The sequence below is a fragment of the Eriocheir sinensis genome, unplaced genomic scaffold (assembly GCF_024679095.1).
Source record: "Eriocheir sinensis breed Jianghai 21 unplaced genomic scaffold, ASM2467909v1 Scaffold265, whole genome shotgun sequence".
Lineage (NCBI taxonomy): Eukaryota > Metazoa > Arthropoda > Malacostraca > Decapoda > Varunidae > Eriocheir > Eriocheir sinensis.
In genome coordinates this window covers 89,944-115,091 of record NW_026111571.1, presented here as the reverse complement: position 1 = coordinate 115,091, position 25,148 = coordinate 89,944, and the positions used below count along the sequence as shown (strand labels likewise).

Here is a 25,148-nt window from a genome sequence, read left to right as displayed (position 1 = left end):
AGGTGGAGAGGTGAAATTAGAACCTTTACCGGGGCAGGACTGAGTACACTATTACCAGACAGAGAACCAGGTGGAGAGGTGAAATTAGAACCTTTACCGGGGCAGGACTGAGTACACTAACACCAGACAGAGAACCAGGTGGAGAGGTGAAATTAGAACCTTTACCGGGGCAGGACTGAGTACACTAACACCAGACAGAGAACCAGGTGGAGAGATGAAATTAGAACCTTTACCGGGGCAGGACTGAGTACACTAACACCAGACAGAGAACCAGGTGGAGAGGTGAAATTAGAACCTTTACCGGGGCAGGACTGAGTACACTAACACCAGACAGAGAACCAGGTGGAGAGATGAAATTAGAACCTTTACCGGGGCAGGACTGAGTACACTAACACCAGACAGAGAACCAGGTGGAGAGGTGGAATTAGAACCTTTACCGGGGCAGGACTGAGTACACTAACACCAGACAGAGAACCAGGTGGAGAGATGAATTAGAACCTTTACTGGGGCAGGATGGAGCACACTAACACCAGACAGAGAACCAGGTGGAGAGATGGAATTAGAACCTTTACAGGGAAACGACTGAGTACACTAACACCAGACAGAGTACCAGGTGGAGAGGTGGAATTGAAACCTTTACCGAGGCAGGACTGAGTACACTAACACCAGACAGAGAACCAGGTGGAGAGGTGGAATTAGAACTTTTACCGAGGCAGGATGGAGCACACTAGCACTAGACATAGAACCAGGTGGAGAGATGGAATTAGAACCTTTACCGGGGCAGGACTGAGTACACTATCACCAGACAGAGAACCAGGTGGAGAGGTGGAATTAGAACCTTTACCGGGGCAGGACTGAGTACACTAACACCAGACAGAGAACCAGGTGGAAAGGTGGAATTAGAACCTTTACCGGGGCAGGATGGAGCACACTAACACTAGACAGAGAACCAGGTGGAGAGATGGAATTAGAACCTTTACCGGGGCAGGACTGAGGACACTAACACCAGACAGAGAACCAGGTGGAGAGGTGGAATTAGAACCTTTACTAGGGCAGGATGAAGCACACTAACACCAGACAGAGAACCAGGTGGAGAGGTGAGATTGGAACCTTTACCGGGGCAGGACTGAGTACACTAACACCAGACAGAGAACTAGGTGGAGAGGTGGAATTAGAACCTTTACCGGGGCAAGATGGAGCACACTAACACCAGACAGAGAACCAGGTGGAGAGGTGAAATTGGAACCTTTACCGGGGCAGGATGGAGCACACTAACACTAGACAGAGAACCAGGTAGAGAGATGGAACTAGAACTTTTACCGGGGCAGGACTGAGTACACTAACACCAGACAGAGAACTAGGTGGAGAGGTGGAATTAGAACCTTTACCGGGGCAGGACTGAGTACACTAACACCAGACAGAGAATCAGGTGGAGAGGTGGAATTAGAACCTTTACCGGGGCAGGACGGAGTACTAACACCAGACAGAGAACCAGGTGGAGAGGTGGAATTAGAACCTTTACTGGGGCAGGACTGAGTACACTAACACTAGACAGAGAACCAGGTGGAGAGATGGAATTAGAACCTTTGCCGGGGCAGGATGGAGCACACTAACACCAGACAGAGAACCAGGTGGAGAGATAAAATTAGAACCTTTGCCGGGGCAGGAGAGAGCACACCAACACCACACAGAGAACCAGGTGGAGAGGTGGATTTAGAACCTTTACTAGGGCAGGATGAAGCACACTAACACCAGACAGAGAACCAGGTGGAGAGGTGAAATTGGAACCTTTACCGGGGCAGGACTGAGTACACTAACACCAGACAGAGAACTAGGTGGAGAGGTGAAATTAGAACCTTTACCGGGGCAGGACTGAGTACACTAACACCAGACAGAGAACCAGGTGGAGAGATGAAATTAGAACCTTTACCGGGGCAAGATGGAGCACACTAACACCAGACAGAGAACCAGGTGGAGAGGTGGAATTAGAACCTTTACCGGGGCAGGACTGAGTACACTAACACCAGACAGAGAACAAGGTGGAGAGGTGAAATTGGAACCTTTACCGGGGCAGGATGGAGCACACTAACACTAGACAGAGAACCAGGTAGAGAGATGGAATTAGAACTTTTACCGGGGCAGGACTGAGTACACTAACACCAGACAGAGAACTAGGTGGAGAGGTGGAATTAGAACCTTTACCGGGGCAGGATAGAGCACACTAACACAAGACAGAAAACCAGGTGGAGAGGTGGAATTAGAACCTTTACCGGGGCAGGATGGAGCACACTAACACCAGACAGAGAACCAGGTGGAAATATGAAAATAGAACCTTTACCGGGGCAGGATGGAGCACAATAACACCACACAGAGAACCAGGTGGAAAGATGAGATTAGAACCTTTACCGGGGCAGGATGGATTACGCTAACACCAGAGAGAGAACCAGGTGGAGAGATGGAATTAGAACATTTACCGGGGCAGGACTGAGTACACTAACACCAGACAGAGAACCAGGTGGAGAGGTGGAATTACAACCTTTACCTGGGCAGGACTGAGTACACTAACACCAGACAGAGAACCAGGTGGAGAAATGGAATTATAACCTTTACCGGGGCAGGACTGAGTACACTAACACTAGACAGAGAACAAGGTTGAGAGATGGAATTAGAGCCTTTGCCGGGGCAGGATGGAGCACACTAGCACCAGGCAGAGAACCAGGTGGAGAGATGAAATTAGAACCTTTGCCGTGGCAGGATAGAGCACACCAACACCGCACAGAGATCCAGGTGGAGAGGTGGATTTATAACCTTTAGTAGGGCAGGATGGAGCACACTAACACCAGACAGAGAACCAGGTGGAGAGGTGAAATTGGAACCTTTACCGGGGCAGGACTGAGTACACTAACACCAGACAGAGAACCAGGTGGAGAGGTGGAATTAGAACCTTTACCGGGGCAGGACTGAGTACACTAACACCAGACAGAGAACCAGGTGGAGAGGTGGAATTAGAACCTTTACCGGGGCAGGATGGAGCACACTAACACTAGACAGAAAACCAGGTGGAGAGATGAAATTAGAACCTTTACCGGGGCAGGAATAAGTACACTAACACTAGACAGAGAACCAGGTTGAGAGATGGAATTAGAACCTTTGCCGGGGCAGGATGGAGCACACTAACACCAGACAGAGAACCAGGTGGAGAGGTGGAATTAGAACCTTTACCGGGGCAGGACTGAGTACACTAACACCAGACAGAGAACCAGGTGGAGAGGTGGAATTAGAACCTTTACCGGGGCAGGATGGAGCACACTAATACTAGACAGAGAACCAGGTGGAGAGATGGAATTAGAACCTTTACCGGGGCAGGACTGAGTACACTATTACCAGACAGAGAACCAGGTGGAGAGATGGAGTTAGAACCTTTACTAGGGCAGATCTGAATACACTAACACCATACAGGGAACCAGGTGGAGAGGTGGAATTAGAACCTTTACCGGGGCAGGACTGAGTACACTAACACCAGACAGAGAACCAGGTGGAGAGGTGGAATTAGAACCTTTACCGGGGCAGGACTGAGTACACTAACACCAGACAGAGAACCAGGTGGAGAGATGGAATTAGAACCTTTACCGGGGCAGGACTGAGTACACTAACACTAGACAGAGAACCAGGTGGAGAGATGGAATTAGAACCTTTGCCGGGGCAGGATGGAGCACACTAACACCAGACAGAGAACCAGGTGGAGAGAAGAATTAGAACCTTTGCCGGGGCAGGATAGAGCACACCAATACCACACAGAGAACCAGGTAGAGAGGTGGATTTAGAACCTTTACTAGGGCAGGATGGAGCACACTAACACCAGACAGAGAACCAGGTGGAGAGGTGAAATTGGAACCTTTACCGGGGCAGGACTGAGTACACTAACACCAGACAGAGAACTAGGTGGAGAGGTTGAATTAGAACCTTTGCCGGGGCAGGATGGAGCACACTAACACCAGACAGAGAACCAGGTGGAGAGGTGGAATTAGAACCTTTACCGGGGCAGGACTGAGTACACTAACACTAGACAGAGAACCAGGTGGAGAGATGGAATTAGAACCTTTGCCGGGGCAGGATGGAGCACACTAGCACCAGGCAGAGAACCAGGTGGAGAGATGAAATTAGAACCTTTGCCGGGGCAGGATAGAGCACACCAACACCACACAGAGAACCAGGTGGAGAGGTGGATTTAGAACATTTACCAGGGCAGGATGGAGCACACTAACACCAGACAGAGAACCAGACGGAGAGATGAAATTGGAACCTTTACCGGGTAAGGATGGAGCACACTAACACCAGACAGAGAACCAGGTGGAGAGGTGAAATTAGAATCTTTACCGGGGCAGGACTGAGTACACTAACACCAGATAGAGAACCAGGTGGAGAGGTGGAATTAGAACCTTTACCGGGGCAGGATGGAGCACACTAACACTAGACAGAGAACCAGGTGGAGAGAAGGAATTAGAACATTTACCGGGGCAGGAATGAGTACACTAACACCAGACAGAGAACCAGGTGGAGAGGTGGAATTGGAACCTTTACCCGAGCAGGACTGAGTACACTAACACCAGACAGAGAACCAGGTGGAGAGATGGAATTAGAACCTTTACCGGGGCAGGACTGAGTACACTAACACTAGACAGAGGACCAGGTGGAGAGATGGAATTAGAACCTTTGCCGGGGCAGGATGGAGCACACTAGCACCAGACAGAGAACCAGACGGAGAGGTGAAATTGGAACCTTTACCGGGTAAGGATGGAGCACACTAACACCAGACAGAGAACCAGGTTGAGAGGTGGAATTAGAACCTTTACCGGGGCAGGTTGGAGCACACTAACACTAGACAGAGAACCAGGTGGAGAGATGGAATTAGAACCTTTACCGGGGCAGGACTGAGTACACTAACACCAGACAGAGAACCAGGTGGAGAGATGGAATTAGAACCTTTACCAGGGCAGAACTGAATACACTAACACCAGACAGAGAACCAGGTGGAGAGGTGGAATTAGAACCTTTACCGGGCAGGACTGAGTACACTAACACCAGACAGAGAACCAGGTGGAGAGGTGGAATTAGAACCTTTACCCGAGCAGGACTGAGTACACTAACACCAGACAGAGAACCAGGTGGAGAAGTGGAATTAGAACCTTTACCGGGGCAGGACTGAGTACAGTAACACCAGACAGAGAACCAGGTGGAGAGGTGGAGCTAGAACCTTTGCCGGGGCAGGATGGAGCACACTAACACCAGACAGAGAACCAGGTGGATATATGAATTAGAACCTTTGCCGGGGCAGGATAGAGCACACCAACACCACATAGAGAACCTGGTGGAGAGGTGGATTTAGAACCTTTACTAGGGCAGGATGGAGCATACTAACACCAAACGGAGAACCAGGTGGAGAGGTGAAATTCTAACATTTACCGGGTCAGGACTGAGTACACTAACACCAGATTGAGAACTAGGTGGAGAGGTGGAATTAGAACCTTTACCGGGGCAGGATAGAGCACACTAACACCAGACAGAGAACCAGGTGGAGAGGTGGAACTAGAACCTTTACCGGGGCAGGATGGAACACACTAACACCAGACAGAGAATCAGGTGGAAATATGAAATTAGAACCTTTACCGGGGCAGGATGGAGCACAATAACACCACACAGAGAACCAGGTGGAAAGATGAAATTAGAACCTTTATCGGGGCAGGATGGAGTACGCTAACACCAGACAGAGAACCAGGTGGAGAGGTGGAATTAGAACATTTACCGGGACAGGACTGAGTACACTAACACCAGACAGAGAACCAGGTTTAGAGGTGGAATTAGAACCCTTACCGGGGCAGGACTGAGTACACTTACACCAGACAGAGAACCAGGTGGAGAAATGGAATTAGAACCTTTACCGGGGCAGGACTGAGTACACTAACACTATACAGAGAACCAGGTGGAGAGATGGAATTAGAACCTTTGCCGGGGCATTATGGAGCACACTAGCATCAGGCAGATAACCAGGTGGAGAGATGAAACTAGAACCTTTGCCGGGGCAGGATAGAGCACACCAACACCACACAGAAAACCAGGTGGAGAGGTGGATTTATAACGTTTACTAGGGCAGGATGGAGCACACTAACACCAGACAGAGAACCAGGTGGAGAGGTGAAATTGGAACCCTTACCGGGGCAGGATGGAGCACACTAATACCAGACAGAGAACCAGGTGGAGAGGTGATATTAGAACCTTTACCGGGGCAGGACTGAGTACACTAACAGCAGTCAGAGAACCAGGTGGAGAAGTGGAATTAGAACCTTTACCGGAGCAGGATGGAGCACACTAACACTAGACAGACAACCAGGTGGAGAGATGGAATTAGAACCTTTACCGGGGCAGGCCTGAGTACGCTAATACCAGACAGAGAACCAGGTGGAGAGACGGAATTAGAACCTTTACCGGGGCAGGCCTGAGTACACTAACACCAGACAGAGAACCAGGTGGAGAGATGAGATTAGAACCTTTACTGGGACAGGATGGAGCACACTAACACCAGACAGGGAACCAGGTGGAGAAATGAAATTAGAACCTTTACCGGGGCAGGATGGAGCACACTAACACCACACAGAGAACCAGGTGGAAATATGAAATTAGAACCTTTACCGGGGCAGGATGGAGCACAATAACACCACACAGAGAACCAGGTGGAAAGATGAAATTAGAACCTTTACCGGGGTAGGATGGAGTACGCTAACACCAGACAGAGAACCAGGTGGAGAGGTGGAATTAGAACATTTACCTGGGCAGGACTGAGTACACTAACACCAGATAGAGAACCAGGTGGAGAGGTGGAATTGGAACCTTTACCGGGGCAGGACTGAGTACACTAACACCAGACAGAGAACCAGGTGGAGAGATGGAATTAGAACCTTTACCGGGCAGGACTGAGTACACTAACACTAGACAGAGGACCAGGTGGAGAGATGGAATTAGAACCTTTGCCGGGGCAGGATGGAGCACACTAGCACCAGGCAGAGAACCAGGTGGAGAGATGAAATTAGAACCTTTGCCGGGGCAGGATAGAGCACACCAACACCACACAGAGAACCAGGTGGAGAGGTGGATTTAGAACCTTTACTAGGAAAGGATGGAGCACACTAACACCAGACAGAGAACCAGGTGGAGAGGTGAAATTGGAACCTTTACTGGGGCAGGATGGAGCACACTAACACCAGACAGAGAACCAGGTGGAGAGGTGAAATTAGAACCTTTACCGGGGCAGGACTGAGTACACTAACACCAGACAGAGAACCAGGTGGAGAGGTGAAATTAGAACCTTTACCAGGGCAGAACTGAATACACTAACACCAGACAGAGAACCAGGTGGAGAGGTGAAATTAGAACCTTTACCGGGGCAGGATGGAGCACACTAACACCACACAGAGAACCAGTTGGAAAGATGAAATTAGAACCTTTACCGGGGCAGAATGGAGCACACTAACACCACTCAGAGAACCAGGTGGAAAGATGAAATTAGAACCTTTACCGGGGCAGGATGGAGCACACTAACACCACTCAGAGAACCAGGTGGAAAGATGAAATTAGAACCTTTACCGGGGAAGGATGGAGCACACTAACACCACTCAGAGAACCAGGTGGAAAGATGAAATTAAAACCTTTGCCGGGGAAGGATGGAGTACACTAATACCAGACAGAGAACCAGGTGGAGAGATGGAATTAGAACCTTTACCGGGGCAGGATGGAGCACACTAACACCACACAGAGAACCAGTTGGAAAGATGAAATTAGAACCTTTACCGGGGCAGAATGGAGCACACTAACACCACTCAGAGAACCAGGTGGAAAGATGAAATTAGAACCTTTACCGGGGCAGGATGGAGCACACTAACACCACTCAGAGAACCAGGTGGAAAGATGAAATTAGAACCTTTACCGGGGAAGGATGGAGCACATTAACACCACTCAGAGAACCAGGTGGAAAGATGAGATTAGAACCTTTACCGGGGAAGGATGGAGCACACTAACACCACTCAGAGAACCAGATGGAAAGATGAAATTAGAACCTTTGCCGGGGAATGATGGAGCACACTAACACCACACAGAGAAATGAAGAATGTTGTGAAAGACCAGGATATTGCCGTAAATCTATTAACGACGATGATGATTATAATGATGACGAAATATTAAGAAAAGAATATATAAAGAAATCCCCATAAAAAAAAGGAAAACAAAGATAGTATTGCTGTGAGTATATCCAATGTTCTTCACTAAAATAACATGATAACTCCATTTCAAACTAACAAATGAGAAATATAGATATATAACTAAACTATCACAATAATAAACACTAATAATAATAATAAGTAAATAAATCATCACTGAGAGTTTGCTGATTTGAAAGTACATGTTGACATCTTGAACAGAGACTCGAGTGGCTGTGTCCTATTAAGGCCTTCCTGTCTCCATTGTTTCCCTGCAGAGGACGAGGAATTGCCCCTCGAAATACCGGCCATCCTTATAGACAGCCACCACGATCTCATGGAACACGTAAGTATGATAGACAGACAGACAGGCAGACAGACAGACAGGCTTCTTTTGATGTCATTGACTCACTCACGCACTCACTCATTCACTCACAAGTACATAGGGACATACGAACGTAGGAGTTTGCAAGAGGCCGACTCACTCACTCACTTTCTCTCTCTCTCTCTCTCTCTCTCTCTCTCTCTCTCTCTCTCTCTCTCTCTCTCTCTCTCTCTCTCTAACACACACACACACACACACACACACACACACACACACACACACACACACACACACACACACACACTCTCCCCTACCCCCCTCCACCCCCACCCTCCGCATCTCTCCCCCCCCCAAATGTGAAGCTAAAGGGGCGGAAAAAAGTCAATTGATTATATTCTTTGTGCGAGAGGCCGCGAGAATGTCCGCCAGAATGGGTTATATAATTTATCTGCTTTTGTCGTGTGTGTGTGTGTGTGTTTGTGTGTGTGTGTGTGTGTTAGATTAGCTAGTCAGTCAGTCAGTCAGTCAATCAGTCAATCAGTCAATCAATCAATCAATCAATCAATCAATTATTTACATCATCCTGAATACATCAACACTAACAATGATCCAAATCTTACAGGACATATCGGACCAGGCGCTATGAAGGAGGGGGAAGTCGTGTGAGTGTGGGCAAGGCGCACTCACCCATCGAGCTGTGCAGCCTCGAACTCCCACCAGGCACCACAAGCAGCCCTTCCTTCCTCACTCCCTTCACCCAGACATCCCCGACATGGCATTCTAAGAGAGCGGAACCACTTACTCTTGTCTATAGAGGAATTACGTACCCTGGAAAACCTGCGATGTGAAGGAGAGGGTCGTTTGGGTGTTTGGGATAGCCCTGTCAAGAAGTCCTCCCTCCCTGACTCCCTTCATGCTGACATCCGCAACATGGCATTTTAAGAGGGAGGAACCCACGTACTCCTGTCTATAAAAGAGCTACGCACCCTGGAAAACCTGCGATGTGAAGGAGAGGGCCGTTTGGGTGTTTGGGATAGCCCTGTCAAGAAGTCCTCCTTCCCTCCCTTCCTGCTGACATCCTCAACATGGTATTCTAGGGGCCTGTCTGTGATCGTTCTACAGGCATATACGTCTTCACACATCCACTGGGCATCACAAACAGTCCTTCCTCCTCACTCCCTTCATCCAGACATCCCCAACCAGGCATTCTAAGTGCAAGGGACGGTGTACTTGTGACTATTTTGGAGTAAGACAACCTGGGAAACTTGCGATCTGTAGGAGAGGAACAGGGATGTACTGGTGTTTGGGATAGAGCTACGCCTTCACACTATGTCAAGAAGGTCTCCCTCCCTCACTTCCTTCATGCTGACATCCCCAACCAGGCATTCTAAGGGCGAGGGACGGTGTACTTGTGACTATTATGGAGCTATGTACCCTGGAAAACCTGCGATGTGAAGGAGAAGGTCGCTTGGGTGTTTGGGATAGCCCTGTCAAGAAGTCCTTCCCCATTCACTCCCTTCATGCTGACATCCTCGAACAGGCATTCTAAGAGAGCGGAACCACTTACTCCTGTCTATAGAGGAGTTACGTACCCTGGAAAACCTGGGATCTGAAGGAGAGAGTCGTTTGGGTGTTTGGGATAGCGTTAAGCAGCCCTTCCTCCCTCACACCCTTCCTACTGACCTCCCCGACATGGCATTCTAAGGGCGAGGGACGGTGTACTTGTGTATGTGATCGTTCCACACGCCTATTCGCTTCCACATCTCCACCGGGCATGACAAGACGTCCATTCTTACTTCCCTCATCGGTGGTTACCTCGTGGACATCCCCGACAGCGCGCTAATAGGGGAAAACACTTGTGAATGTGATCGTGTTCTTAATATCATCGATCTCAACGCCTCCTCGCCTCGGCCAGTTGGTACAAGACGCCCTTCCTTGCCTGCTGCGTTTAGCCTGAATATGAAAGACTCTGAGGCGTTATGACAAAGGGAAACTTATATTAGAAGACACAGGAGTTACCGACGCCCTGTTCACCTCCTCGCCTCGGCCAGTGGTACAAGACGCCCTTCCTTGCCCGCTGCGTTTAGCCTGAATATGAAAGACTCTGAGGCGTTATGACAAAGGAAAGCTTGTAACAGAAGACGCAGGAGCTACCATCGCCCAGTTCACCTCCACGCCATGGCCAGTTGGTACAAGACGCCCTTCCTTGCCCGCTGCCTTAGTGAATATGAAAGACTTGATGAGGCGTTATGACAAAGGAAAGCTTGTAACAGAAGACGCAGGAGCTACCATCGCCCAGTTCACCTCCGCGCCATGGCCAGTTGGTACAAGACGCCCTTCCTTGCCCGCTGTATTTAGCCTGATTATGAAAGACTTGATGAGGCGTTATGACAAAGGGAAACTTGTAACAGAAGTCGCAGGAGTTAGCATCGTCCTGTTCACCTCCACGCCTCGGCCAGTTGGTACAAGACGCCCTTCCTTGCCCGCTGCTGTAGTGAATATGAAAGACACTATGAGGCGTTATGACAAAGGGAAACTAGTAAAAGAAGACACAGGAGTTACCGTTGCCCTGTTCACCTCCACGCCATGGCCACTCGATACAAGACGCCCTTCCTTGCCCGGTGCATTTAGCCTGAATATGAAAGACTTGATGAGGCGTTATGACAAAGGAAAGTTTGTAAAAGAAGACGCAGGAGTTACCGACGCCCTGTTCACCTCCACGCCACGGCCGGTTGGTACAAGACGCCCTTCCTTGCCCGCTGCTTGAGTGAATATGAAAGACTTTAAGAGGCGTTATGACAAAGGAAAGCTTGTAACAGAAGACGCAGGAGTTACCGACGCCCTGTTCACCTCTACGCCATGGCCAGTTGGTACAAGACGCCCTTCCTTGCCCGCTGCGATGATGGTGATGATGATGACAGCTAAGGCATTATGACAAAGCTTGTAAATTAAGACGTGTTAACTATGCCAACGCGCCGTACAACTCCACCAGCGAAGACATAAAGTTGACGGTACGGAGACACAGTGACTCAAGTAATTTAGAAAGCAAGGGAAAGACAGATACAAAGAGGTGAAGAAGAGCCGTTGGAAAGGCGGAGTTACTTGGGGGGAAGGACTAGATGGTATACAGTCGGTCCACGTGATAGTTACCTTCATGACCTAACCTAGTCGAGGAAAGAGGGAAAGGCCGATGCAGTGAGGGACCCGTGAACGTTGCTGTTGTGTTGAGGGCGTAAGGGAAGTTGTCGTCCCTCTCTCTGATATCCGTCTCTTAACCCAGACTTCAAATGTTACTGTATACACAAAAGGAAGGGACAGCGCAGTGAGGAACTCGGAGTGGAGGTCACAGTAATGGTCGCTCCCTCTCTCTCTCCAATCCGCATAATCCAGGCTATTTCTACAGTGAAGGAAGCATCTCAAGGGCCAGGAAGGAAGATACTGAGGGGAAGGAAAGCCTGCCAATCCCTCTTCCTATTAAAGATAGCCAAGACGAGTGGCCCAAAGAGAGGCTAGGTCACTGCATGCAAAGAGAGGACAAGGAAATGATGCCGAGGTGTTATAATCCGACGTGGCTCTGTAAGGTGTAGTGGTGCTTCGAGTAATGCTAGATTTTGACTGTAGGAAGGAATAGGTTCAGTGGAAGGAAGGCAGTACAGTGGAAGGATCGCATTGTGGTCCATGTTCTTAAACGTCTCAGGCTCCCAGTACGACTATTTCCCAAGCCCACAGAGGAGATTAGCCGAAGTGACTGAACTAACTGAAGTGAACGGAAGGGAAACGATGGAAAAGGAAAACGATGGGAAAGGAAAACGATTTAAAAGTATGGAAAACGAATGGAAATGGAGGCGCATTGCAGTGACTGAGCTAAATGAACTTAAGGAGAAAGACTACGAGCGACTTTTTATAATGAGTATTCGTCTGTACCCTTTCTTATCCTCTATCTTGTTTGTGATCTTTTCGTCTTGATTGGAAGAGACGTGCTGCAGACGTGTTTGTTGTCCGCTATTGCCTTCAGGACCTTCGTGGACGAGTGACCCAGCCCGGCGCAGAGGTCTTGTCGGGTTCAGGAGGCGCCCCGCTCACTGGCTCACCGGGGAACTATATCAGAACAGGGGTGGTATTCTCAGACACTTCCGCCTCTCACATCAGCAACTCCCAAAGGCCGAAAAGGAGTTTAATTAGGCTCTCATGAGTGGTTGTTTAGGTTCACGGTACGGAGGAGGGGTCACACTACCACCAGGGTCACTAAACTTAATTGGGCCCTCATGAGTGGTTGTTTAGGTTCACGGTACAGAAAAAGGGTCACACTACCACCAGGGTCACTAAACTACCCCTGGAAATGCCGGAAACCCCTGAAAAATAGCGTCAAATGTGTGTGCTTAAGATCCATTCACACTGTGCCGACTCTGGGCCACGATAACTCGGCGACTCGGGGTATGCAAGGTCTCGGGTGTTAAGGGGGGTTGCCTTAAAATTAAAACATACAGGGCCAGTTTCACAGTTCCCCATGATGGGTTAGTAAGCTCCCAAACCAATACCAGAGCCTTCAAAATTTCCTTGTATAGTGTCTGGTGTTTATATTTAAGTTCACAAATTTGATGAAACTATACCGGACAAGTCTTGTATTTAATGTGGCATCGAAGACCTCACCATTTTGGATTGTATGGGATTCTATAGTTTGCTTCGGGCTGTTACGAAGACACTGTGTTGGACTGTGAAATCGGCTCATACATTTACTTATGCTTGAGATAGGTAAAAAAGGGTTCGGCTTTTGTTTTAAGTCAAGGAATGTTAATATAGAGAAGAACAATTGTTTAATGGAAGTACTGAAATAAAATGGGGTTAGGGTTGCCGGGGGTGAGGTTTAAGGGGGGCTACTCTAAAATTAAGGGAAAATAGGGTCGGGGTTGCCTTAAACGTTGATGTGAAAGGGTCGCACATGGTCGCAAAGAGGTCTAGTAACAATCCCCGGACGCTGATTCGGTACAGTGTGAAGGGGGCCTAAAAGTCGCTGGGTTGTCGTGGCCCAAAGTCGGCACAGAACGGGGCCTTAGTCGGTGAAAGATTTAAGGATACGGCGCCTGTTTAAGGTTTGGAGAGAGCGCTGAGCCGAGCAGAGAGAGAGGAATGGAGAGAAAATTGCTGTATATCACATTAAGCGAGCCTCGTTGAATTAGGAGCAGACAAAAGCTGATATTTTAGCCTGGTATCAGCGGGGATCATGTTTCTTAAAGGCCCCTTTAAGCGAATTAATGAGAAAAAAATTCACCACTCACGCCCACCATTTCATAATATATATCAAAGCAATTGTGATCAGATTATCTATCATCTTTTTTTGGGGGGGTTATATCATGGCAAGAATTTGGCCCGTTGCTGGTACACGATAAAGCCACAAATTTGGCCCTTCGCTGGTACACGGTAGAGCCACAAATTTGGCCCTTCGTTGGTACACTGTAAAGCCACAAATTTGGCCCTTCGCTGGTACACGATAAAGCCACAAATTTGGCCCGTCGCTGGTACACGATAAAGCCACAAATTTGACCCGTCGCTGCTACACGGTAAAGCCACAAGTTTGGTCCTCCCCTGCTACACGATAAAGCCACAAATTTGGACCGTCGCTGCTACACGGTAAAGCCACAAATTTGGCCCGTCGCTCCTACACGGTAAAGCCACAAATTTGGCCCGTTGCTGGTACACGGTAAAGCCACAAATTTGGTCCGTTGTTGCTACACGGTAAAGCCACAAATTTGGCCCGTCGCTGCTACACTGTAAACCCACAAATTTGGTCCGTCGCTGCTACACTGTAAAGCCACAAATTTGGTCCGTCGCTGCTACACTGTAAAGCCACAAATTTGGTCCGTCGCTGCTACACGGTAAAACCACAAATTTGGCCCTTCGCTGGTACACGATAAAGCCACAAATTTGGCCCTTCGGTGCTACACGGTAAAGCCACACATTTGGTCCTTCGCTGGTACACGATAAAGCCACAAATTTGGCCCTTCGCTGCTACCGGGTTAATTAAGCAAGGCTCGTTGGATTAGGAGCAGACAAAAGATGCTATTTTAATGACAATTCAGAACAAGGATCACATCATGCGTATGACTTTCACGGATGGCCAATGAACGTAACGGAGTGGCAAGTCATAAACAGTATAAGTCAGGGTATACAGAGACCAGGTGGAGAGATGTATCAGAGCATTTGTCTGGGCAGAAGCACACTGACACCCGACACAGAGAGAGATGGAGGGCGTTGGGAAAGACATTTGTCCTCCTGTAGAATAGTAATGGCTGTAGATGATGATGGTTAAGTTCAATCTGCCGCATTTGTCAACGAAAGGAAGGTAAGAAGTCAAGCGTTCAGTAGCATATGCAATTCCTACTGTGAGGGTCTTATGCTGGATGAGACTGGGTAATGCAAAGTAGAATCATCGGCGTAACAGTGGACATAATCGCTCATTTTGGAAACAAACTAAACGCTCTTATGTTCTAATAGGGAGCATACGGCCTCATTTTTGAAAAGATCGCTAAGAAACAGGAAAGCTTGAGAGTTTGAACAGAGCCCTCAGATTAACCCGGTAGCAGTGACGGGCCAAAATTGTGGGTTTTCCGTGTAGCAACGACGGGCCAAATTTGTGGCTTTACCGTGTAGCAGGGACGGGCCAAATTTGTGGCTTTTCCGTGTAGCAGCGACGGGCCAAATTTGTGGCTTTACTGTGTAGCAGGGACGGGCCAAATTTGTGGCTTTATCGTGAAGCAGCGACGGGCCAAATTTGTGGCTTTACCGTGTAGCAGCGACGGTCCAAAATTGTGGCTTTATCGTGTAGCAGCGACGGGCCAAATTTGTGGCTTTACCGTGTAGCAGGGACGGGCCAAATTTGTGGCTTTATCGTGAAGCAGCGACGGGCCAAATTTGTGGCTTTACCGTGTAGCAGCGACGGGCCAAATTTGTGGCTTTATCGTGTAGCAGCGACGGGCCAAATTTGTGGCTTTACCGTGTAGCAGGGACGGGCCAAATTTTTGGCTTTATCGTGAAGCAGCGACGGGCCAAATTTGTGGCTTTACCGTGTAGCAGCGACGGGCCAAATTTTTGGCTTTATCGTGAAGCAGCGACGGGCCAAATTTGTGGCTTTATCGTGTAGCAGCGACGGGCCAAATTTTTGGCTTTATCGTGAAGCAGCGACGGGCCAAATTTTTGGCTTTACCGTGTAGCAGCGACGGGCCAAATTTTTGGCTTTATCGTGTAGCAGCGACGGGCCAAATTTTTGGCTTTATCGTGAAGCAGCGACGGGCCAAATTTGTGGCTTTACCGTGTAGCAGCGACGGGCCAAATTTGTGGCTTTACCGTGTAGCAGCGACGGGCCAAATTTGTGGCTTTATCGTGAAGCAGCGACGGGCCAAATTTGTGGCTTTACCGTGTAGCAGCGACGGGCCAAATTTGTGCCATCGTATAAACCCCCCAAAAAAGATGATGCATAAACTGATCACAAATGCTTTGATTTATATTTTGAAATGGTTTGCGTGAGTGATTATTTTTTTCTTATTTATCTCACTTAGAGGGACCATTAAGAAACATGATCCCCGCTGCTACCACCGGGTTAATAGTTTTTTGGGGAAAAACAGTGACCGTCTAGTCTGACACAGTGGAAATATATCAGCTGGAAAGGAAACTGGAGATACTGGTACAGAGAGAGAGAGAGAGAGAGAGAGAGAGAGAGAGAGAGAGAGAGAGAGAGAGAGAGAGAGAGAGAGAGAGAGAGAGAGAGAGAGAGAGAGAGAGAGAGAATCCGTGGGAGGGTAATTTAGAGAGCATAGATTTGTGAAGAGGCAGGTCGGTATTGCGGAGACATAGGTTATAAGAACAAGACAAATTGCAAACTGCTGTCACATCCGTCAAAACATTCTCTCTCTCCGTCACTTCAATGTTTCCGGCCAATTTGTGAGGCGCCTCCTGAACCCATGACCCGAGCTGGCCGGCATACCCACACGCACCCAGCTGTGGCCAAGACATGCTAGACCGACCACCCGCCTGTCCGTGAGTCCGTGAGCCGTGTACAGCCTTTAGATATTGAGAGCAAGAGATACGTCAAAGCTCCATCCTCAGAAATACAGTTAGGTGTACAGCATGTGGGTAGTTTTAAGCCACTCGGCGGTGACTGAAAAATCCCAGGTGGTAGCGAGGGGATTCGAACCCGCGTCGTCCATCACGCGGTGAATGTGGGCCCAGCACACTACCACTCAGCCACCGCCTACCCTATTACAAGTGTGTTCTTTCATGTTTTTACCCTTGAACTGCTGCCTCCCGTGCTGGTAAAAAAAAAATAATAAACAGTACTCACCGCTCTGGCCCTTCATTTTTTTTTTCTATTTCCTGGAGAAGCGTTTAGCGGGTTTTCTGTTGTATTTTTTATATTAAAATACCCCAGAAAAAAAAAAACCCAGTATTGTAGCAGGATCAGGTTGTATGCCACGCCTCTCTTCTGGTAACAGCCTGGCGCCCGTGATGATAAACTTACTAAGAGGAGCTGCCTCGTACAGGCCTACCGGCCTCTTGCAGACTCCTATGTTCTTATGTTCTAATGCCCATACACTTACTCACTTGGGCCCACTCGTGTTCCGTGGCTCTGGGTATAGGCAGCCACTTGGTCGAGGGAATCACACGACTTGTTTACACATTGTCCGCCTCAACTCGGTACGGGATGCGGAACAGAGTCAGTGTTTGTGATATATATATACACTGGAGGAGGCTGTGGATGCTATGTTATAGAGAGGAAGGGAGGGAAGGGAAGGAAAGAGAGGGTGGAATGGATGGAAGGAAGGGAGGGAGGCAAGGAGGGATTAAGAAAGGAAGGAGGGAAGAAAGGAAGGAGGGAGATAAAGTGATGGCATATGTAGTAGTAGCAGCAATAGTAGTAGTAGTAGTAGCGTAGGGAGAGGACGTGCTGTGATTAGCTCCTTTGTATTATGTCATAAGTTAGGTTCTACAGCCGATACCGCCTTGGATTGTATACCTTCGTACGCGTGAACGTGCAGTGAACGCAACGAAATATAGTGTAATTTGGTGCCATTGACGATGCAGGTCTTAATTATGAATTGCTGCTTTTTGAGAGAGGCCGTGTGCTGGCCGGCAGTTTGAAAAACACTGGTGTAACGATACGTATTGGGTCAGTGGTTACGGAAGAAGGCCCACGTCCCCTCGTTGCTTGTGAGCGACTCTCGACTCTGTAGCGGACGGCCGGAAGGTGGAAAATTGGAAGGCAGAGCTGAGGGAAAGAAGGAGGGAAAGAGGGAGAGAGGGGAAGGGAGGGAAAGAGAGGGAGAGGAGAAGGAGGGGAGAGAGTGGGAGAAGAGGAAGGGGAGGGGGAGTGGGAGTAGAGAGGGGAGAGGGAGAGGGAGAGAGAAGGGAGAGAGAAGAGAGAGCAAGTTATAGTTTTTCCATGTACATCATCCAATATATTTTCTCAGTATGTCAAGTAGATTAAATGTCAGTGATTTATAGGGGAGTGGTGAGTTCTGGCTAACCCCCCCTCCCTAACGCACATTCCCTCACTCCCCGTGTCCCTGCTAACCCCGCCCCGCTGCCCAGTAACTTCCCACCCCCGCCTGAGGGCCATAAAACACAGAGTATCTGACTCGGCGAACAGCTGGTAATGATATCACTACTACTACTACTACTCAACTCAAATGTGTAGGGTCAGGTGCATTAGTAAGATTGTAAAGTGTTGGCGAGGAGCAATGGTGGTGGAAAAATAAACAATCATTCTAGTATTACCGTACAGGTAGAGTAAGCATATGTAAGTGTATGTCTGTGTGTATGTATATGGGGGGAGACAGGAGTCAAAGTGGGGTCTGCTACTATTGCTCTATTCATCACCATAAATAGCAACTAAGATACACTATCATGCATAATGGCACCGAAATGAAGCCCCTCTCAATGTTGCATTTGTTCGTCTCGAAATCAAAACTGTGTTCAGTGCTCGTGCATAAAACGAGGCCAACCCTGTGTGAACTGTAAGAGAGGTGGAGATTGTCGAAACCCAAACCCTCAACGGCAGGATGTGGAAAATGGTGGGCAACCATAAGTGGTGCTTGGTGAGCAGGCCAATGAAGGCGCTGGAGATGATCAGGTGGAGGGGGGTGCAGGTGGCGAGAGACAAGGTCAGGGTGACCAAGGTGAGGACGCCTCGCGCGAGCTCCGCTTCTGGCAGAGGTGGACATTCGAGGAGACAGAGGAGTGGGTGCGAGACGCTTACAATCATGTGGTAACGTTTTCTCCGAATAACGTATTTGAGGCCCCGAGATGTAACGCCACCAGCTCCTTGATAGAGGAGAAAACCTACCTCATTAGAGCGTACAACAACTCCACGCAAATCGCCCCCTACGCTTTAAAGATTCTGGCCATACTACCGCACCTCATATGCTAACGGACTCACAAAAAGTCGAAACAATCTGAGGACGTGAAGGCGGTACAAAGAAGACTGGAGCTGTGGAGGAAAGGGGTCGTCCGGAAGCTACTTGACGAGGCTAAAACACTGCAGGAGAGACTAGGCAGACGGAACATTCGCAAGAATGACAGTAACGACAGGGCTAGAAACTTTGCTGACAAGATGAGACAAGGCAAAGTGGCCATGGCAAATAGATCACTGTCAATAGAAGATGAGGCAGCGGGAGTCCTTCCCATGACGGAAGAGACACGCCAGATCCTCAAGGACAAGCATCCAGATGCTAGACCTGCACACCCAGAAATGAAGTTCCTTGGAGACTACACCCCACCGCATCGAGTTGTCTTCGACCATATCAGCGGTGACGTGATCTGGAAGCACGCCCTTCACACGCAGGGAGCGGCTGGACCATCAGGCCAAGGGGTGGAAACACCTCCTCAGTAAGAACATCTTTGGTAATCCAGCTGTGGATCTTCGCGACGCAATAACCGCCCTAGCAAGAAAATTGGCGTCAGAGAATTGCCAACACCTCGAGCCTTTGATGGCCTGTCGGCTCATCCCGCTGGATAAAAACCAGGCTGTCGCCCCATCGGGATGGGGGAGGTGCTCAGGAGGATCATAGGCAAGGCTGTCATGGAGGTGGTGAAGGACGACGTGAGGAAGGCGGTGGGAAACCTCCAAGTGTGTGCGGGTCAGCAGGCTGGGTGTGAAACTGCCATTCACGCCGTCAGGAAAATGTTCGAAGACCCAAAATGCGAGGCGGTGCTGATGGTGGACGCTGCTAATGCGTTCAACAACATCAATAGGGAAACAGCACTGCACAACAGCAAAATCAAGTGCCCTATATTCGCCCAATATATTGAAAATACACACAAGAAACCTGCCAGACTGTTCATCAGCAGTCATAATGACCAACAACTTGGAGACCCGGTGGCCATACAGTCCTCAGAGGGCACCACCCAGGGCGACCCAGTGGCCATGGCAATGTTTGCCCTGGGAATGATGAAGCTGCAGGACATCATCCGCCATGAAAACACCAACGTCAAACAGGTGGCATATGCGGATGACCTCACCGGGGTAGGAAAGTCTGCAGACCTCAGGAAATGGTGGGACCTCGTCAGTGAACACGGCCCTAAAATAGGGTACCGTCCCAACGCCACGAAGTCTGTGATGATTGTAAAACCAGAGGCATACGATCGGGCCAAAACCGCATTCCAGGGCAGTAGCGTGAAACTGTCAGTGACTGGCGAAAGACACCTCGGGGCAGTCATTGGAACAGCTGAATACAGAACCGAATATGTGAAAACAGCTGTAAAGCGCTGGGAGTCCGAACTGCAGAGGCTGAACGAGATCGCCAAAAATGAACCGCAGGCAGCCTACGCAGCATTTACGTACGGTGTCAAGCATACATGGAACTACCTCATGAGGACAGTTCCTGATGTTGCTCCGCTACTAAAACCTCTGGAAGATGCTATCAGAAACACCTTCATACCGGCGATAGCAAATGGGAGATGTCCCAGCGACCAGGAGCGGAGGTTGCTGGAGTTGCCGCCAAGAATGGGTGGGCTCGGCATCACCAACCCGCAAAATCTGGCAGAGTCTGAATTCGGGAACTCACTCCGAATCACAGCCTCCTTGACCGGATATATTACCAATCAAAATGAAAGAGGAGAAGACAACCCCCAGGATATTAGGTCACTAAGGAATGAAATCTCCATAAACAGAGAAGAAAAACAGAAAGACACTCTGAGTGACCTAATGAGAGAACTCCCAGAAGACACAAGGAGAGGACAGATATTGCACAGGAAGTGGGCGCTTCAAACTGGCTAACCACACTACCTATCAGGGCAAAAGGCTTCAACTTAAACAAAAAAGAATTCACTGATGCCCTTGCCCTCAGGTATGGCTGGCCAGTGGATGGGCTCCCAAACATGTGTAACTGTGGCTCACCCTTAACCAAAACCATGTCATGACATGCAAGAGAGGAGGTTTCGTCTGCATGAGACATGATGAAGTGAGAGACGAAACAGCTCAGATGTTGAAAGAAGTCTGTCACGACGTGACTGTGGAACCCATGCTGCTCCCTCTGCAAGGCGAACACCTCGCCAGACGCACCGCTAATGTTTCGAACGAGGCACGAGTGGATGTTAGCGCCAGAGGGTTTTGGACTCGTGGACAAAGGGCATATTTTAACATAAGGATCTTTGATCCCATGGCCCATTGCCACAGAGACCTGACCCGTGATGCAGCCAACAGAAGAAACGAACAAGAGGAGAACAGAGCATATGAAGAAAGAATACAGAATGTGGACCAGGGCTCCTTCACCTCGGTAGTATTCACGACGTCAGGAGGGATGGGACCAAGGGCGCAGAGCTTCTACGCAAGACTCGCCGAAACACTGGCGGATAAGAAACAGCAGCCAAGAAGCAGTTTGGTCGCTTGGATGAGATGTAGGCTGTCCTTCTCCCTCCTGAGGTCAGCCTTGGTTTGCCTGAGAGGAACCAGGTCACCTGCACCCAAAACCACCCGTATTGCCGACCTGGACTTTGAGGCGACGGTGGTTGATAGTCGTATCAACCACAAGCTCTGTTAGCTTAAGAAAAATATGTTTAGTAAGGTTTGTAACACTTAATAAAGATGGTTGTCGGCCACGGTCATTGGCGGGGTGGGGCCAATGAATTGCTTTGTGAAAGGATATGAGAAAATATACCGCTCACAACGCAACTCTAATAGATGGAAACCTGTTAAAGTAGTAGTAGTAGTAGTAGTAGTAGTAGTAGTAGTAGTAGTAGTGTGAATGCATGTATGCATCGTCATGAAATAGTATTTTAAAGAGATAATAATAATAATACAAGTAATATTAGTATAAATAATAATATATTTATTATTAATATCATTATTATTTTGTTGTTATTATCATTATTATTGTTATTGTTATTTACACCTAAAACAGTGATAGTAACAACAACATTTATAGCCCGGTGTTATTTTATTTCCATGATATCTTATCATTATTATTTTAATTATTTGTTATAGTTATCATTATTATTGATACTACAAGTATCATTATGATTATTATCACTATTATTTTTCATTGTTAGTAATACTGTTGTCAATGTTGATATCTGCACCATTCTTCCTCACCACACTCTGGCCACACAGCCGCCGCCCCCACACACACGCAGGGGTGGGTGGGGGTGAGGGGGGGGTTAGGTGGGCTGTCCAGGGGGGGAGGAGGGGGGGGGGTCGATAGGGTGTCCATGGGGGGACGGGGGGGGGGAGGAAGGCTGTCTACGGGGGGAGTGGGGATGGAGAGAGAATAAGGGAAATAAAGGAGGAGAGGGAGGAGAAGGGAAGAAGGGGAGGTGAAGGAAGAGAGGGGAGGAGGAGATAAAAGGAAGAAAGGGAGAGAAAAAGAGAATTAGAAAGAGAGAGAGAGAGAGAGAGAGAGAGAGAGAGAGAGAGAGAGAGAGAGAGAGAGAGAGAGAGAGAGAGAGAGAGAGAGAGAGAGAGAGAGAGATTTTTTTTTTTGGGGGGGGGCATTGAAATCTACAACCTATATACCCCGGTAGGCTTTTTTTGGTGGGGCATCTTGTTGGCCCATCCCGTAAGTGGCGCAGGCAAGTGTTTATAGTGGCGCCATCTTGCCTGGCTTTGTGAGATTGAACCTTTCCCAGCATCCACCTTTGAGATTCAACCTTTCCCAGGATCCACGAGTGAGATTCAACCTTTCCCAGCATCCACCAGTGAGATTCAACCTTTCCCAGCATCCACCAGTGAGATTCAACCTTTCCCAGCATCCACTAGTGAGATTCAACCTTTCCCAGCATCCACTAATAAGATTTAACCTTTCCCAGCATCCACCAGTGAGTTTCAACCTTTCCCCAGCATCCACTAGTGAGATTTAACCTTTCCCAGCATCCACCAATGAGATTCAGCCTTTCCCAGCATCCGCCAGTAAGATTCAACCTTTCACAGCATCCACCAGTGAGATTCAACCTTTCCCAGCGTCCACTAGTGAGATTCAACCTTTCCCAGCATCCTCCATTGATATTCAACCTTTCCCAGCATCCACTAGTGAGATTCAACCTTTCCAAGCATCCACCAATAAGATTCAACCGCTCCCAGCATCCACCAATAACATTCAACCCCTCCCAGCATCCACCAGTGAGATTCAACCTTTCCCAGCATCCACCAGTGAAATTCAACCTTTCCCAGCATCCACCAGTGAGATTCAACCTTTCCCAGCATCCACTTGTGAGATTCAACCCTTCCCAGCATCCACCAGTGAGATTCAACCTTTCCCAGCATCCACTTGTGAGATTCAACCTTTCCCAGCATCCACTAGTGGTATTCAACCTTTCCCAGCATCCACCAATAAGATTCACCCTTGCCCAGCATCCACTAGTGAGATTTAACCTTTCCCAGCATCCACCAGTGAGATTTAACCTTTCCCAGCATCCACCAATAAAATTTAACCTTAGATAGAGTCGTTTAGGTTTGCTTAGTGTAATCTGTTCATATTGACCACTCCACCACCACCACCACAACAACAACAACCACCACCACCACCACCACCTACCTTCATGTGCCTAGCTCTGCCCTCTAAGTCCCTTCCATCCCGCAGAGCCGCCCAGAGGTTCATGGTCGCCAGCACCACCTCGCCTTGGTTACGCGGCCCCTGGAGCTCTCTGCGGACACGGAAAGAAGGGACTGAAGGTTAGTAGTAGTAGTAGTAGTAGTTGTAGTAGTAGTAGTAGAAGGAGGAGGAGTAGGAGGAGGAGGAGGAGGAGGAGGAGGAGGACGAAAAAGAAGAACGAGAACAAGGAGAAGGTTGAAGAGGAGGAGGAAGAGAAGGAGGAAGAGAAGGAGGAGTAGGAGGAGTTGGAGTAGGAGGAGGAGGAGGAGAACGACGAAAAAGAAGAACGACGAAAAAGAAGAACGAGAACAAGGAGGAGGTCGAGGAGGAAGAGGAAGAGGAAGAGGAAGAACAGGAGGAAGAGAAGGAGGAGTAGGAGGAGTTGGAGGAGGAGGAGGAGGAGGAGGACGACGACGAAAAAGAAGAACGAGAACAAGGAGGAGGACCAGGAGGAGGAGGAAGAAAAGGAAGAGGAAGAGGAAGAGGAAGAAGAAGAGGAGGAAGAGAAGGAGAAAGAGGACACAAAGGACACAAAGAACACAAAGAAAGAACAAACAACAGCAGACCTGCTGGTCCTTACGAGGCTGTTTGTGACAAGCTACACTAACTATCTAATCAAAGGTGGAAGATGAAGGACAGCAAAGGCGAAGGCTCCTCCCCACCCCCCCATCCCTCCAGCCAAAGCTGGCAGGAAATGGAAAAAGAACCATGCAGCATGGAAAAACTGCATGGAAATTACGTAGGAAAGAGGAAAGAACTACCACAACTACTACCACTAACCGGGCGATAAAAGCGGACAAGGGCACCAGTATTCGAAAGAACTTAACGTTATTACGACAATGAGTAACATCTTAGTTGCTGGTTGGATTCAAAATACTTGTCTCATCTATTCTTGAAGGCCGTAGCTGTTGCACTATCAACGACATCACAGTGTAGAGAGTTCCAAGCATTAACAACTCGATTGAAGAAGTGTTTAGCTTTGTGCGACGAGAATCTTTTACCACTTATCTTCAAATTGTGATTTATTCTTGTTCTATTTGATCGATCAATTGTGAAGTAATCTTCCGCATTAATATCACTGAATCCTTTAAACATTTTAAACACTTCTGTTAGATCGCCTCGCATTCTTCGTTTTGATACGTTGAATAAATTTACTTCTTTAAGCCTTTGTTCATATGATAAATTTATCAACCTAAGAATCATCTCTGTTACTCTTCGTTGAACCCGTTCCAACTTTTCTATGTCTTTTCTGTAATAAGGAGACCAAAACTGTACACAGTACTCTAGACGGGGTCGAACCAACGAATTATACAGTTTTAATATTACTTTTTTCCGATTAATTATTAAAGACTCGTCCGATGAAGCCAACCAATTTGTTTGCAGTTTTAACTACCTCTGAACAATGCTGACCGGGCTTTAAATCGTTTGATATAGTGATTCCAATATCCTTTTCTTTACTTACTGCAGAAAGTTGTTGGCCATTCATTACGTACCGAATGC

At 48.4% G+C, this 25,148-nt stretch overlaps 1 protein-coding gene and 2 long non-coding RNA genes across 7 annotated transcripts in view; 2 read left to right on the top strand and 1 right to left on the bottom strand.

Annotated features, from left to right (window-relative positions):
• LOC126991365 (nephrin-like) overlaps positions 1–10,003 on the top strand; it is a 175,526-nt gene extending 165,523 nt beyond the window's left edge. Inside the window, exons 15-16 of the mRNA XM_050850124.1 lie at positions 8,525–8,592; positions 9,194–10,003. Of these exons, the coding sequence (XP_050706081.1) occupies positions 8,525–8,592; positions 9,194–9,217 (92 nt within the window). The 3' untranslated portion in view covers positions 9,218–10,003. The remainder of the gene's footprint in view (positions 1–8,524; positions 8,593–9,193) is intronic.
• Positions 507–1,773, bottom strand: LOC126991369 (uncharacterized). The gene is made up of 3 exons (XR_007745450.1): positions 1,585–1,773; positions 907–974; positions 507–566 (listed from the first exon to the last, which is right to left on the bottom strand). It is a non-coding gene; the product is annotated as an uncharacterized LOC126991369 (long non-coding RNA).
• LOC126991367 (uncharacterized) lies at positions 1,121–7,046 on the top strand. Of its 5 annotated transcripts, none has more exons than XR_007745449.1 (3): positions 1,121–1,631; positions 3,672–3,739; positions 5,981–6,924. It is a non-coding gene; the product is annotated as an uncharacterized LOC126991367 (long non-coding RNA). The 5 variants fall into 5 exon arrangements; XR_007745448.1 differs by lacking the exon at positions 5,981–6,924 and adding an exon at positions 4,147–4,566; XR_007745447.1 differs by lacking the exon at positions 5,981–6,924 and adding an exon at positions 7,000–7,046 and having other exon boundaries at positions 1,124–1,631.
• Positions 10,004–25,148: the final 15,145 nt, after the last annotated feature.